General features: G+C 43.9%; 1 protein-coding gene across 3 annotated transcripts in view; it reads right to left on the minus strand.

Moving 5' to 3' along the window:
* Positions 1–16,530, minus strand: part of SMAD3 (SMAD family member 3) — an 80,924-nt gene that overhangs the window by 14,662 nt on the left and 49,732 nt on the right. For all 3 annotated transcript variants that reach the window (XR_008468323.1, XM_054213512.1, XM_054213511.1), the window contains 4 exons: positions 8,460–8,653; positions 7,447–7,581; positions 6,665–6,739; positions 4,789–4,839 (listed from right to left, as the gene is read on the minus strand). Coding sequence is in view for 2 of the 3 variants with exons in the window: in XM_054213511.1 (XP_054069486.1) it covers positions 4,789–4,839; positions 6,665–6,739; positions 7,447–7,581; positions 8,460–8,653 (455 nt within the window). In the remaining variant the exon portion in view is untranslated. The remainder of the gene's footprint in view (positions 1–4,788; positions 4,840–6,664; positions 6,740–7,446; positions 7,582–8,459; positions 8,654–16,530) is intronic.

The raw sequence follows: 16,530 nt of genomic DNA on the forward strand, positions 1-16,530 counted from the left end.
CATAATGCTCACAGCGAAAGCTAACAGAAGGCAGCTCAAGAGAACAGAGGTCACCGCACCAATTTAACAATTTTATAGCTTAAGGCAAGCCCCTCTCCTGATATGCACTGTTGATACTGAACACATCCAGGAGTCACACCAGTTTACTGTCCCTGCCTTTTTCTCTTGTGTGACATATTGGGTTGTCCCACTGGAAACTGCCACATCAGGCAGATTTCTCCAACACCAGCCCCACTTCATCCGTTACCGGCACACACCGTACGTGACTGCGGCCTTCGCAGGTCTCCAGTGCAATTTGTACAGAGGTACAGTGAACACCAGCACTAAGCACAGCCTCTCAAGGTGTGTCCGCCCACTTCAGAAAACAGACTGTGCTCCACATGACTGTGCTTATTCCACAGCAAGCGCCTTTCTAATTGAAAGGCTGCTCAGCTCCAGAAAAATCAAATCAACTTTTGTTGATCCTTAAGTCATGTCCTCAGATCGGTGCTACTCAAGTTACAAAAACACCGAAGCCTGTGTTGCTCTCTCTGGTTTTGTGGTCCTTTCCTTCAGAAACCACCTCCGCTTGGTTGCGACTCAAGGGAACTGCGGATTCCCCACTGAAGGACGTACAGAAATTTTATTTTCGGCTTATTTGCAACTTGAGGAAAGACACAAACCAACGAATCTTATTTTGAAGAAAAACTTGTCTCTAAAAAATGCAACCAAGCTTTTAATGATGCTGCTTCCTCCTGTGATTTGTGGTCTTAGGCTTCAGCTTAAGCTGTCATGGGATGGGCGAGTTACCTCTTGTGTTAGAGCTGTCCTGAATATTCATTTTCAATTTATGGATTTACTGTTTGTGGAAAAGCAAGAGAATGTAGCTCTGCTAAAGCCAAAGAATCCGGAGGGGGTGCACAATCAACAAAACCACGATGCATTAAAACCAAGCAAATCCTGCCGGTATCGTCTCCATACGAGTTCAACCGTGACTCCCTCCAGCTTTGCTTTCACAAGTGTCCGCTGAGTCTTGGGATGCCGCCCGTGTTGCATCTTCCCTACAAGATGAAAGTACTATCTGTTCAGCTGCGGAGGAAAAGAAATCTGCTAGCTGCTTTGCACGCTCTACAGTGTGTGCTCTAAGCGTAAGCGCGGTTGTCATCCTAGTTCCAGTTCATGCATTTGCTATCGGAAGTTACTGATACAACGTGTATCAGAAGTTACCGATATATGTCATCCAACTGCATTAGTTGCAGCCGCATTAATTCTAACTCCCTCCTCCAAAAGATAAAGATAAACAGGTGTGCACACACCCCTCCCCGCTGCGCTCTGGGAAGGGCTGTCTTTTTCCTGCTTTGGGAAGTCGTGTTTCAACCCCGAGAGTAACCGAGGCTTATGGTACTGCTGGATTTGACCATAGGGTATGTACTTAGTCCACTTCCAGCTCTTGCGTCAAGTCTTCTGTGGGGGGCAAACATTGACAATGGATTTCCTGTACACCAAGGGACTGCCTCGCTCCAAAATAACAATACACATGCGACCTCAGGCCTGGCCCTTGGCCAGCGTAAACTCCCTGACTTCATTCCGAGTGTCCACATAATGCTGGCAACTCTCCTTTCTTTTTGGTTGTTTTCTGTATTTTCCCCAGTTCATATTTCAGTCGGAGAGGAGAGATTGTTGGATATCTATAACTTCCATAGAAAGCTTGTGTTTGACAACTGAAAATTTGACAACTCGAAGTTTGGACCAAAACTAGAATGCTACCAATTCAAATGCATGAGCTGAAAGGAGGAAAAAAAAAAAATCCCACTACGTTACCTTGCAACACTTTTGTCCCTGTGAATGGAAAGATGAAACTCCTTAAATTCCTTTAATCCTGCACTACAGTCTTACACCTTTATGCTGAAATACATACATTGCACCTCAAACAAACCTTGCCTCTATTGCCCTAGTCGGTTTGCCTCATGCTAGTTTATTCCCTTTGTAATTCTCTGGAATACGGCCATGGGATTTAAGTCCAAAGTTCAGCCTACACAAAGTAAACTGTCTTAGAAGTTTCAGGTAGTTCTGGTCACGTAAATGATCATCAATACTGTGACGTTATTTTCCTGATAGCAAAACTGCAAAACTCCACCACATTCTGCTGCTGAGAGCTGGCTGAGAGTTTTCCTCATAACACACTGGTGTGTTTTTTAAATTTCTATTCTATTTTCTTAACAAACATACAGAGAAAGTCTGACAAAACTTCTGCAGATCCAAGTACAGCCCTAGACAATGGAGTGTTCTTGCTTATCCACAGAATCGTAGAGCACAGCAAAAGCAGGAGCTCTGCAGGTCAGCGGCTACCAATGAACTTCTGTCCAACTGGAGAGAGAACCTGCAAAGCTGAGAAGAAGTTCTGCTCTCACAGCCTTCTGTGCAACCCTTCTGGGCGGCAGAGACCATAGAATCACAGAATGGTTCGTGTTGGAAGGGACCTTAAAGATCACCTAATTCCACCCCCTGCCCTGGGCAGGGACACCTCCCGCTAGACCAGGCTGCTCCAAGCTCCGTCCAGCCTGGCCTTGGAGACCATCAGGCTGAAGGTCTGCTGCTGCTTTCACCTACACTGCTATCAGCAGCTCCTTACTTTAGATATGCCATCTACACGACACAATTTTGTCATTTGACAGTTTTAAGAGTTGCCCAGCTACAGGCCATCTCATTTATTATTTTGCAGCTTCCTCACAGGCAAAAATTTACAATAAATTTCCTAAGAGACAAGAAGTTCTTAATTTGTGTAACCTCTTGCCTAAGAGCAATAAATATTTGGTTTGCAAAACTTAAAGGTATCTTTTAATGCCGGTAAGTTAAAATGCTTTTCTGATGTCTGCTCCTTGGACTACAAAGAGATTCCTTGTGGTTACCCAGCTCCACCTGCCCCTACTTAGTTTTTGTCACCAGACAGCACATTAGACATCTGACAGGCCCATCAGCTACGCAGCATCTGGTAACATCCAGTGTCCTTGTTAGAAAGGATACGAACTGGGGCCTCTTTCCTAGAAACTCTTTTCTTCCTTATGTAAGGCAGATGCCACAGTCAACTTGCCAGGTTGGTTTTGTTACATGTAATTGGCTTTTTATTTTTAGGCTGAAAAAAAAAAAAAAAAGCTACAAATTCTCATCAACTCCTAGGCAGCACACTGGAGTGTAACGGATTCAAATAAAAAAAAAGGAAAGAAGGAAATAAATGTAAGTCAGCCATGTATTCTCTTCTTAGGCTTTAACAGCCTCTTCTTGGGCTTTAAAATTTAGTGGCACTGTGGCAATATATTCCATGCTTTTAAAAAAAAAAAAAAAAAAAAAAAGAAGGCAAAAACCCAGAAGAGACAAGAAATCCCCCCCTTCAGCAGCCCCAAGATATCCACAAGTCAGCCAATGACTGACAAATTTTGGAGCAGTGTCAAAGTACCCTGTGCCAGGATTAAAAGCATATGTAAACTTTATGGCTATGGTTATTCAAGAGTAATCTCAAGTGGCCTCTGTCTGCTGGCTTAATGAACATTCAGAGAACTGATCCTGCAGCTAGCCAGAGCTATGAGTGCTTTTTATGACAGACCGTTGAGAGCAATTTCAAACAGGGTAAGAGCTCAGACTGATGAGGATCAGACTTTTTATGTCTGCAGGTATGAGAATAAAAGGTAGACCAATTTGAGAAGATAACAGAGGTTCAGAGATAGCCACAAAACCTCTAACAGGTAAGGTAAAGGCAAAGGTCCAACTGCTATTCTTTCTTCTCCAGCATTCCTCCTATTTACTGTCTACAGGTTATGGAATGAATCAGTGACAGCTGTGGCCTGTTAGGACTGGATTACGCTCTCGTCCCCCAGGACGGAGCACCAACCAACTCACCTCCTCCCCTTTGCTCTGCTCAGACCATGCCCGATTCTTCATGCTATAATAACTTACACGCCTGGGCCATCAGTTGTTCCAGTGGTTTAGGGCACTGGGACTTGAGCGCTCTGAGCTGCTTTATCCCTGTGCGGTCTAGGGATGCCCCAGGCAGACCTTCCCTGGGGTCTGACACCATCCCAGCACTCGTAGTTTCGTTAGGAGTCCCCAGCCACTGCCACCCTCGAGGCCATGCCTGTCTCTGCTGTGTCAGTGCACACTCGCTCTGCTGGGGACGTGGATTTGCTCCTGAGCTGGGTTTACGTGAGGATGTCATGCATTTGCTGCCCTGCAATGAGGCAGAGGATTGCCTGAGCTGGCGAAGCAGAGCAGGCAAATCCATTCTGTGAGCCTCAGCCCCCTGCCCACAACATGTGGATAGCAGCACTTGCCCAATTATGAACGTAACACCAAGTTAATAAAAATAAAAAAATTGCAGGGCATTCTGGTACCTTGTAAAAGAGACCAGCAAGCACTACAAATTTACAAAGTAACTTTCCGAGAGACAAAATTTAACCTCAAGCTGTGTCCTTTAAAAATGTAAGAACACCAGCAAAACAGGCAGACGTATTCCTTGCAAACTCATGTAATAAAAAAAAGCGCATTTTTGCTGCAGTCCTTCACTCTTTTTTTCTGGTATTTGTCTGCCACCATTTCTCATTTTTTTCTTGACCTCTCTGATGTAAGTTCAGATTTCTTTATTTCATATAAAGTTCCTGTGAACCACTGTTATCACAGTAAAGAGGATTAGCGGAAAGGAACATCAACAGTGATCACAACCCCATCAAAAGCCCGCAACCTCAAGAAATATCATCATCATTAAAATGTCGCTACCTTGCCTGTAATTACACACGGTTCTCAAGATCACATGCTTACCCAGATTATTGTGTGCTGGAGACATAGGGTTTGGTGATAAGTTTGGAGAACCTGAAAAGCAAGACATTAAAATGATTAGTACGGCATCTGTACAAGGAAAAGCGCTTGCAGAAAAATCTTCAGTGCTGCCCAGGCTTGTTGGAGGGATAACCCACTTCTCACGTAAGTCTCTTTTGTGACACCAGCAGCTTCTCTGATGTTGATTACTCTTTACATAAGCTTCCAAATGCTATTACTTATGATATCAACTTGCTCCATCTGCAATAATGCCTAGCATCTTCATAATGCATTCACTTAAGCTTAACCCATTCATTTTCAAAACTGAGCATGCAGTTTTCTGTTTTACTTCCACTTGCAGTTATCAAAACTCCATGTACCCTCATGACAGCAACAATCAAACCGAATTAGAGGGACATTTACGAGCTTGATTTTACACTGCTAAGCATAAAACATAACAGTTGAAAACATACCACTTGATATCAACAAATCCTACTGGTTTTGGGACAATGGAGCATTGGATCAAGCTAAACAGAGCTGACCAAACAACTGTCAGTATTTTATCCCCAATCATTTCTATTTGGTCCACAAATTTTGCGCATATATTTAAAACATCTGCACTTGGATGTCCAGGGCAATTTCCACAGTCTCTGGATGCTACCTGGATGCAGACAGGTGGTACAGCCCATTTTTACTTTTCCTCTCAAACTGAGTCTGGCTTGTTTCTTTAAAATTTGGGGGTTTTCTATAAAGAGAGAAGTCCATGAGAACTGAAGGGATACAGCATTTAAACCTAAACTGGGTATTTATAGCATCTTCCAGGCGAATCCTATTCCCGCCCACTTTCCAAAAAGCCATACATACATTCCACACGTCAACCACATTACCAATAATTGTATGCACTAAAATGGTTTGTGTCAATGGGCTTACGTTTGATGTAGACAAACAAACCCACACTGCCTTTCTCCATCTGTATAACTGCGGTGAAAGACTGCAAATCAGTCATCCCTCTTTTAGAATCCCACGTAAGCTCTACGGCTGAAGACATGCACAGAAACCAAGATATCTGTGTGCAGTATTTGCATCAATTAGGTTCCGCATATTTATCTTTATTTAAGTGTAATGTATTTGCATATCCCTCTTGTAAAGCCTCAGCACTTCTAACCAAGGACATGATTTTGCTTTTCAAGCAAAAGTTTTATGAATTTGGAAGTGTGATTCAGAGGTTCTTACTCGCAAGCAGTGACACCACTCAGATCGACAAGATGCCTTAAACTCCCCGAGAGTCTGCCAAGTTACTCCCAGAAAGACGAGACCTGCATGTTATATTTTAAAGTGCTGGTACAGGTTATACTACGGCTTCTCATTCTAAACCTGATTACTTGTTTTCTTGGCAACGAGAGAGAACCCAGACGTGCCACTTTCTTTGGGATGTATCCACTAAACCCATTTAAAAGCAAATCTCCAAGTGATCATTTCAAATATAGTTAAACTGGACATTTCAGTATGCAAACAACAAAACGACCAGAAAAACGCCTCTGTATAAAAGTGCCAGCTACGTGCAAAATTTTCACATGGATACAGATGCATGGATGCAAATACAACACAAACTATCATCCTTAGATGTGTCTCTGCTCTTTCAGGCTCCTTAGAAGTATTTAAATTGATGTTGGGAAGAAAAGGAACACGTCGTACCTTTCACCAGCAGCTCTAAAACATACGGCCCTGTGCTTTACATGAGATGTCAGGCTCCATTTGCACTCCTACAGGGATAAAGTACCTCAAACCACCGTCTGATCTTCAGCGCCCCAAAGAAAAACTTAAAAAGAGTCTCTGATATGACCTAGAAAACTGCAGCAAATGGCAAAAAAGGACTTACCTGCATCCATGCTGGGGTTCATCTGGTGGTCACTGGTTTCTCCATCCTCACTCAAATAGCCTGGAGGAGGTGTCTCTAGAAGCATAAAATGATCATACTGTCATTGTGACAGGATGAAAAGTCTGGATTTTAGACACCAAAAACATTTACTTTGTTATTCGCAAGGAGCTAAATTTCTTTTTTATTACTTCTCTTACTCAGGCTGCTGAGAGCAGGAGCTGGCACAACCAGGACGATAGGCACAGCATATTTGTGAATAACAGAGGAGGGGGAAAGAAAAAAAATCCGGATTTTCAGTCCCATAAAACTTTAAGCCATGTGGATGGTTTTCTGTCCACATATTTTTCCTTTCCTGGTGTGCAGCTGCATAGCTCGTCCATGCAAATAAGGTGTAAATTGCTTGTAAAAGAGATACATAAATAGAAGAGCTCAATTCCATCAGAAATTTAGAGAGTTTTACTCAAATTAAAATGGCTGAATTTCATTCAAATCTGAAGTTGTTAATGGAACATTCAGCTTTAGATTCCACAATAAACTGAGGATGTACTACTGAAGGGAAGAGGTGAGTTTAAAGACAATAAAACAAAACAAAACTATAAACAGCACTCTGTGTGTCTACGTTTACAGCTCTCAGCTATTTTTGTATGGGTTCCCACTCCTTAACTTCATAGTAATGATGGAAAGAAAGACTTCTCAGTCATCCAGTCCGGCATACATAGACACGATTCACTGTGCAATATGACCCTTTTCCCTCCGCTTGCTGTACGGAAGATATACAGTACCTGGAATGTAGTTGCTCTGTGGCTCGATACCTGCTGGGAAGTTAGTGTTCTCTGGAATAGAGTGGCTGTAATCGTCTAACGGTGGGAACTCAGCTGGGATCTCTGTGTGCCGAGGCACCAGCACTGGAGGTAACACTGCACAAATGGGAAGGAAAAAAAATAGAACACCAATGTTAATAGCCTTAAAATAAAATGACTGAAACCCTAGAAAATGAAGAGAAACCAGTTTGGAGTAACACCCTTAAATACACGCAACACCAAAGTCGCTAATTAAGGGACACAATTTGATACTTGCTTCTGAAATAACAGCAGCAGTTAAAGATGCTATTCTTAACATATCTCAGCTGGGGACGGGATACGTGCTTATCTGAACACACCTCGTCTGTCTGCCCCTTCTAAGGCAAAGAAACAGGTCTTCTAGAAAAACGATGTAGGAGAAATTACACCACATAATTCAAAAGGAATAAATTTCACATAAAATGAACCAGCAAGGAAAGATTAGCATGAACATCCAGACTGGTTCTGCAGATTTGTACTGACACGCAGCAGAACTATCTGCAGTTCCAGATGAAAGTCTCTCTGAGAGGCAGGAGGAGACTTCAGAACAGGAAGCTCACTTGTGTTGGGAGCTATTCTTAGATCCGCTTCAACTTCACAGTAAGTTTATCCTTAATTTAATACCAACAATTAGGGATGCACAGAACACTGCCGTAGTTCATACTTGTATCTACTACATGTGTGAGTTGTTTACGTGCACACAACGCCGCATTAGGAACCTGGCAACAATGCAGCCTGCTCGACTTGGATTTTATCCATTTAAAATGGTAGTTCCCCCTTGAGTGCAGATTCATAAATTATTCTACTGCGTACAGTAAGAGATTACCATCAATAATAGATACACTTTGGTTTTAAAACCCTACGCCTGCTGCTTTATTCAAGTTTGAAATGCACTTACAAAGCCCTACCCTTCCCTACCGAGCAGCTGAGGTACCCACACGCAGGCCCAGCAGTACCTGGGGTTTCCACTCTTTGGTAATGGTAAGGATTCACACAGACTTCATCCTTCTTCATGTTAAAGGCGTACTCGCACATCTCCATGGCACGCAGCTCATGGTGGCTATGAAGGTCCGGCCACCGCCACAGCCGGCAGTAGATCACATGGGGAAGACCCTTCCGGTGAGATACTTGCAGCCGGCCATCTAATGATCTGCACTCAGAACACAAGGACGATAGCAATTTAGACTGGCGTTAACACACGTGCAGCACTGACCACATCCCACCTGACGCCACGCAGGGGAACCTATCGTGAAGACTGCCGACGTCAGCAGGAGGCTCAACGCACGGGCTGCCCAGCGAACGCAGCGTCCTGACGCAGTCCCTGAAGGTGCCAGTCACCAAAGCCCGCTGAGACAGCGCTGCAAGGAGGCATCCCGGTCCCAGGCTTCAGGCCAAGAAGTTATCCCTGAAAACTGTAAAGCGTTTCTTTTATATAACAGCCCTGCTCTGGATTTATTAATTTTCTGAAAAGAGGTTAATTTGGAGGCAACGACAAGAGCTCCGGCAAGGAGGACTACATCAACTTAGCGGTACTTCTGAAGCATCTATGTGCGTCCTAATGAACAGGCCATTCGCGCAGCTCTCTACAATTCATGCTGTGCACATGAAGGGATTACATCTTAAAATACGGGCTAATAAAACGGGACTTTTAAAATACAGAGAGACATGACTCATCCAAAAATTTACTAGAGATACCTTTTCTTTAAACGGTCTTCACAAACATGACAAACAAGCAAGGCTGCCGGTTTCATTTTCCAAACTGCAGCTTGAAAGCAAAAAATACTTTTTTTCAGCATTGCTTACTTTTGTCTCCTCCAACTCATTTTTCACCTAATCTTATCCTCAGCCCAGAACAGCCTGTTCCTAGCAAACCTTCCTGGGAAGCAAGACAAACGTGTTCTAATCCCCCCCAGCAGAGGAAAGAGTTGGAGCAGGGTCTCCTCCATCCCAAATGAGGGCTCCACTCCCTCAGCCCCTAAACGGGAACTGCACCCCAGGCACTTTCTTTCAAGTCTAACCCTTCATTTCCCTTGCTTTTCTTAATGACCGAAATGAAACACTTCAGGAGTTTGGTGACATGAAATATATCTATTTTTTCAATTTGTCAAAGAAAAAAAAAAAAAAAGGAAAATTGAAATTTTACTTGGAATTATTTTCCTTGGTTCTTTGTATTGGCAGCCAATCTCGAAAAACCAAACCAAACCAAACCAAACCACACAAACAATTATTCAAACGGCGGTTGCGCTAGTCTTGGCTGCCCTAAGAGAGTTTTCCCAAAAGCTTCTCTGGCAGAGCTTGGTAACACGCGCACCTCTTGAAAACACTGCTACCACAGAGGAAGGCAAAACCCAACCAACTCGAGCTATTGCTGACGAGCACTTGATTCAGGGGAGCAGGAAAACATGTCGCATAACTGTTACGTATGAAGCACATAAGGAGTCTATGCCACCACTGAGGGACTTGGTGGTCCAGGTTACAAAACATCTAAAACCTGCAAGTTTATTACAGCCCTCAAAAATGCACAACGCCTACAGTTATTATTTATAGTGTGTATTTATAGTATGTATTTCTTCGTATTATGCCTGTTATTTATGGGTCACGCATTCTCTTCAGACTTCACTCTTCAGACTGCTCTGCGACAGGGTGACCAACCAGCTGAGTATCTGGCACATTCTCCAAGTGAGTTGTTATGCCAAGCTCCTTCCAAGGACAGGAAAGCAGAAATCAGTCTTCCCAGCTGGAAGACTCATGAGGAGGGTGCCAGTGCCTAGAACTGATCTTCTGTGGAAGGTGGGAATCTTGGTATTGATTTCGATGGGGTCAAGACCTGACTTACGTGACCCCTAAACTTGTCAGGGTGGAAAATTTTTGAAAATATCTATCAAAAGCGCGAAAATATTCACTAGATTTAACAAAAAGAGACTATGTTGAAACAAGTGAGGGTAAAGGAAAAAGAAGAAGCCTCAGAGAGATGATTCCGAGCACCCCACAGGAGACATAAACTGTGGCAAATGTTCTTACTCTTCCCAGTTCCCATCAGCAGCGGGTTACACCACGGATGGCTACATGGAAGTACACATGGATACATGCACGGATGGACATCCCAGCAGCACAGACACTTGGGCTGAGGTTAGCAGCTGAGAGTGGGGCACTAACACAAAGTGTGTATGACTTTGGGATTACTCGCAAGGATGCTTCTCTCCGTCTTGTAAGGGAAGAAACCCTTTATACCTACAACAAACTTCCCAGTCAGCCGGAAGGTAAAGCGCACTTCTTCCCATCACCCTGGGGTTCTTGGTAAAAGCTATGAAGTCTTTACAAAAGCTAAGCCAGTCCATCTACATTCCTGACGCACTCTCTGGATGGAGGGGCCCTTGTCACCCAGCTTAACAGAGCCCTTCTGCTGACAAAGTTCTCACAGGAGACAGTGGAGAGAGACATCAAGCCGCTCTTGTCTGAGCAGCCCCCAAATCTTGGACAGCCTCAGTGGGTATCTAAAACAAAAACAGCCTAAAAGCATAACATAGCTCAACCACTAGTATCAAAGCTGCTCATTTTTGTCAGGAGAGACCGCACGCTGCAGAAAACATGTTGCGCTTGCTGCCTACCACTGCTCATGGCACGAATGCCATCTATAAGGCAGAAGAGATAGACTTCTCTACAATCTTATCTAAAAAGACTTTCCAAAAGTGACAGAGCCATATGCTCTATTTTCAAATATAATAGCCTTCCCCACTCCCCCAGTAAGAAGATAAGGTAAAAGAAATTGTATTTCCCCAAAGCCCTGGGAGCTAATTATGTTTTTATGATTGTGAAATCTCTCCTCCGGCTCTCTGTTACGGGACTTAGGACAAAACAACATCATCTGCATGTTCTTGGGAGGAACATGGGTAAGCAACAGGGCAGCTTTATTTCTTTCTGCTGTCCTGCCTCAACCCTCAAGGAATATTTTTCTCCAAATCAACAAACAACTGGCATGGCTGAGATGGGACACAAGATCAGATGAGCAAACACTGTGCTCTACTAAAGGCAGCCTTCTGTGTAGATACAGAACTCCAACTCCCAGTCCATTGCAACATCTTTGTTAGCTAATTGAATGCCCATTCGTAGATGCAAACGCTTGATCAAGCACAAGAACCTGCTGGAGTAGCCAGTCACCTCACAAATGATGCAGGCTGACGTCTTAAAGGCAGCTGTGCCAAGCCGTGGGCCCAGCACGGCCTTGGTGAGATGGTCTTCCTCCTGTCCAACACATTCCCATTCCCACAGTCCTGCCCTATCTCATCTTCTTCCTTCCTTCGTTGGCTCCTGCCCCCCGGTATCAATCCACAAACTGGCTCAGGTCTCTAATTTGGCAGAAGACTATCGCCTTTTTCAGGGTTTAGCAGGCCATAACAGTTCTTGAAGGAACCTAATGAAAGCCAGAAGCTGGTGCAAGATGCTTTAGTGTACAATTTTGTTAGCACGCACCACAGCTGAGGATGCATTTTGACTGGCACACCACCTCTGGAGTCCACAGTCCTCCAGAGTGACCCAAGCAGGTGTCTCTCTTTCACATCCATACACAGAATAATCGGATAATAAACTCCATGGTGCACAACTTCTACCCTTTCTTACTCCTGTTCTGAAGGACAGTCTGATCCTGAAGGCTGAAGTATTCCAGAAACCACCCAAGAGCTCAGCACATCCAGGCTTCGTTAAAATTAGCAGAATCTAAGCACCAAAATTTCTATTAGGCTACTGAATTCTTCCTCCCTCTTACCTTTCTTTTAACCAGATTCTCCCTGTACAATTGACTTGATACATTTATTATTCCATACTACCTAACAGGAGTTCTTCTAAAAATACCAAAGCTTCTTTGGCCAAAAATTCAGTACTGGATGGTTCTCTCCAAAAGCAGCACCATTTATTTTGGTGGGACGCTATGTCTTCAAAGTGTCTCTATACTGTATGGCGGGATTAAACAGCAAAGGCTGTAAAGAGCCCTTTTTTTCACAGCGTCAATGTTTAGACCGAGCGGGTGATGTAGACTCTCAGTGCCAGAGGGTGTTCTGGTACATCGTATCCTGAACTTGCAGGATAAGAATGAGAAAATATGATCCACAAGCCTTTTTACTAAGGGAAATATGATGAGCTGTAGTTATCACCGCCCGCGAGTGTGAGAGGATGTAGGTTATGAGAGCCTGCAAGATAAAAAACAAAGCCAGAACACAGCCAGATTGCGGAGCCGATACCAGTTCGCAGGGGTTTATACCAAAGAAACAAATTCAAGAGTGATTCAGGAAAACAAAATCCTGATGTGACACGACAAAGAAGAAGCAGAGAGGAGGATGACAGCGGCTCAGCAATGTCAAGGATCAGCCCATTGTGAAGAACGGCAGACACCAGCACTTCCCCACCCAAGTGACGACTAGGTGGCCAGCAGAGCTGCTGGGTGGCTGTGCTGGGGCCGGAGAGCAGACTGATGCCTCACAACGTGTTTGTCCCAGCCCGTGTTGCGGGTGTTAGCTATAAAGATAATGACTGTGCACCCATATCCTGCATGTAGGGTACAGCTCAGAAGGCTCAGAGCTTGGCAAAAGATGCCAAAGGAAAAGTTAGCCAAAGGCTTGAGGTTTACAATATGGTGCATTCAAACCTGATCAAGAGGTATCTAGTGGAGAGGTTATTCCACCTGGAGTACCACGTGCAGCTCGAGTCCTCAACACAAGAAGGACATGGACCTGTTGGAACGGGTCCAGTGGAGGCCACAAAGATGGTCAGAGGGCTGGAGCCCCTCTGCTGTGAGGACAGGCTGAGAGAGCTGGAGGGGTTCAGCCTGGAGAAGAGAAGGCTCCGGGGAGACCTTCCAGCCCCTTCCAGTCCCTAAAGGGGGCCTACAGGAAAGCTGGGGAGGGACTCTTTATGAGGGAGAGGAGCAATAGGATGACGGGGAACAGTTTTAAATGGAAAGAGGAGAGATTTAGATGAGATCTGAGGAAGAAATTCTTTGCTGTGAGGGCAGTGAGCCCCTGGCCCAAGTTGCCCAGAGAAGCTGCGGCTGCCCCATCCCTGGAGGGGTTCAAGGCCAGGTTGGACGGGGCTTGGAGCAACCTGGGCTGGTGGGAGGTGTCCCTGCCCAGGGCAGGGGGTGCCACTGGGTGGGCTTTAAGGTCCCTTCCAACCCAAACCATTCTGTGATTCTGTCCCTACGTCAGTTATAACCAGAGATAAAATAATACTGAATGAGGAAAGACAGACGGAGACTCCAGGAATGCAGTCAGGTAATTGAATTGCTTGCACAACAGCACAAGGCACGGTCAGCACAACATTGCAGCATCCATAAGAAACAAACAAAAAAACCCTCAGGCTGAACACCTTTAGGATTGATCCATCCTCGTATGCTGTTACAAGGAAAGTTAAACACATGAAACTGCTGCTCCGAACTGTCCAGAACACTGCTGCTCAAAGAACAAAGGGCAATAGTGACTCTTAATAGCAAAAACAGAGAAGGGAGGAAAAAAAGATGATAGAAACACTGAAACCTTTTTTTTTTTTTTTAAACAATCCTCTGTAACTCTCTGAAAAAGAGTGAGGAGTAAATAGGAGAGCATTACATTGCAATACAGGAATTTGATTTCCAGGCCTGATTGGGGTTTTTTGTTATTGATGTTTTGGGGTTGGGTTTTTTGTTGTTTTTGGTGGTGGTGGCGGTGTGTGGGGTTTTTGGGGTTTTGTTGTTGTTGGGTTTTTTGGTTTTGTTTTGTTTTTGTTCTAACCTGATGAATTTGCAAGATCCTGAATCAGAAAAGAAAAAAAAACAAACCCCACACTTCAAAACATGTACTTGTTATTTATTTTTGTCTTTGAGCTTTTTGCAGATATCTTTCCTCTAGATGGATAATAAAACTCTTCCCTGCACCCGTTCTCCCTCTTTAAAAGTAAAGTTGAAATCAGTGGAACGCGGTAGTTGCAAATTAAGCAGAGAGATATGAGCTGTAAGGTATTACAGGTATTTTTGTCAAAGTTGGAAATCTTCGGATTTACTCTGAGACCCACGCCCTCCCCTTACGTACTTACACTCCTGTTTGCAAAGCCCATCAGTTTTATATCCCTGTCATTAATCCTCCAGGAGAGCAAAATGCCTGAAAGCTCAAGTAACACCAGCACGTGCAAAAAAAGGGTAAGGAAAAGAGAAAAATAATCAGGAAGAAAAAGTTTAAGTTATGAATTTCCAAGGGGTTCTTATTAAAAAACCACAAGCAGAAGCTGGTTTTTAAAACCATACAGTTGCCAGCGCGTTCTAAAATGCACCAAGAACTATGGCCACAGGCTGTGATTTTCTCTTAGGCACAAAACACGTTAAGTAGTTCCTTACTGGCCCTGCATCTGGTCTACCCCAGGAAAGTAAGCATTTATTCTTGTAGCAGAATCTGGCTTTTGCACGCAGAGCACTGCAATATCCACAGGGCTTCACTGAAAAGTTGGATAAAATCTCAACTTTCCCTGAATACTGGCCAACTGAACAACACTGAATAAAAAAAAAAATGACCTATGCAGCACATTTGTAATTCAAAAGCTGATCCCCTGCCATTTCTTTCCCCTCAATTTGCTCAGCATCACTAAATTTTCCAATTTCTGGTGCAGTTTTAACAGGACTGTCATTCAAGTTCTAGAAATAGAAGTAACTGCGTCGAATGGAGGTTTGCAATGCACATTATCACACCGCCGCGGAGGAAACTAATAATTAATACTTTCTACTTAGCACTTAAATTTATAGAAGATTAAAAGAATTCACAGACATCTGATTTGCAACACATCTCTATGGAGAAGGTAAGTTTTTACTACCCCTAAAGCAATGAAGTTAAATGATTCTCTCAAAGTAAAATAAAAGTTTGTGTCAGAGCCAACACCAGGAATAAGGAGCTCATCATCCCCTTAATGCTACCAAAGATCACGGCTTTTGTGCTGGTAACTCTCTCATTTGGACTGAAGTCCTCCTCTGGATTTAGAAGAAAACCCCATCTCCCCGACAGTTGTAGACGGCAGATGACTTCAGATGCTTCTGACCTTCGCGAGGAGCTGCTAACGGGACTAGAAGCACCACGGCAAAGGCACGAAGAGGAAGCAATGGGCAAAGCCTGGGAACCCGTGCAAAGGTTATCAGCGCCTTTGGGGAGAGCGCTGCGTGTGTACTTACAGGTAAGAACAGGATGACAGCCAGCGGGTGGCACAGCTCCCCGCATCTGCTGGCCATGAGGTCTGGAACAGAGACTGCTACAACCTACCACCCGCAGCATCAGGTAAAGATTTTAAAGGTAAAGAGCAATTCCCATTTCTTCTGATGCTGCAAAATTCTTCTACTCGAGTCTCATTTGCTCTGGGTTTGAAAAGTAGCTGACAATGCAGAAATTACCAATGTATCTTGTGTGGGCTTCTTACTGCCTATTTACATCTCTCAGTCTTTACCAAGGCTTTGCAGACTCCCCCTTCCCCCACTCGAAAGCTGAAGAAATACAGCACGAAGAGTTGATGTCAGGATCAGATTATGACAGCATGAGTCATTTATTAAGATTCCAGTAATGCTAAGCTCTTTAGCAGGTGCCTTGAGACCATATTTTTCAGAGTCTAATTTCAGATTCAGACATAAGTACGTTTTATTGGTTTACCATAAACTGTCTGTCCATTGTTGCTTCTCTAAAGCCGTCTTCTGCTTGTCCTGTACTCCACAGCTCTCTTCTCCGAGCTGTGTCCACTTCTACTCCCTGCTGGCACGCAAATAACAGCTCAGTTTAAACAAGATTTCTTTAAAGCTACAGATAGATCTTGTTTTGTCATGTAGTATTACGATCTAACTATTTTTTCCTCTGTAGTTTTTAGTGATCTCTGTTATTTACACCACTTCTGCTTATGCCACAGCTACAGGATATTGACTCCTGGCTATCAAACCCAGCTCCCTTTCCTCTATTTTTAGCCGGTTTGTAATTATATGCCCCTACATCTCTTTCACCTCCTTCTTTTTCTGATAGCCAGTAGCACAGAAGATAG

Source organism: Rissa tridactyla, chromosome 9 (assembly GCF_028500815.1).
Source record: "Rissa tridactyla isolate bRisTri1 chromosome 9, bRisTri1.patW.cur.20221130, whole genome shotgun sequence".
Lineage (NCBI taxonomy): Eukaryota > Metazoa > Chordata > Aves > Charadriiformes > Laridae > Rissa > Rissa tridactyla.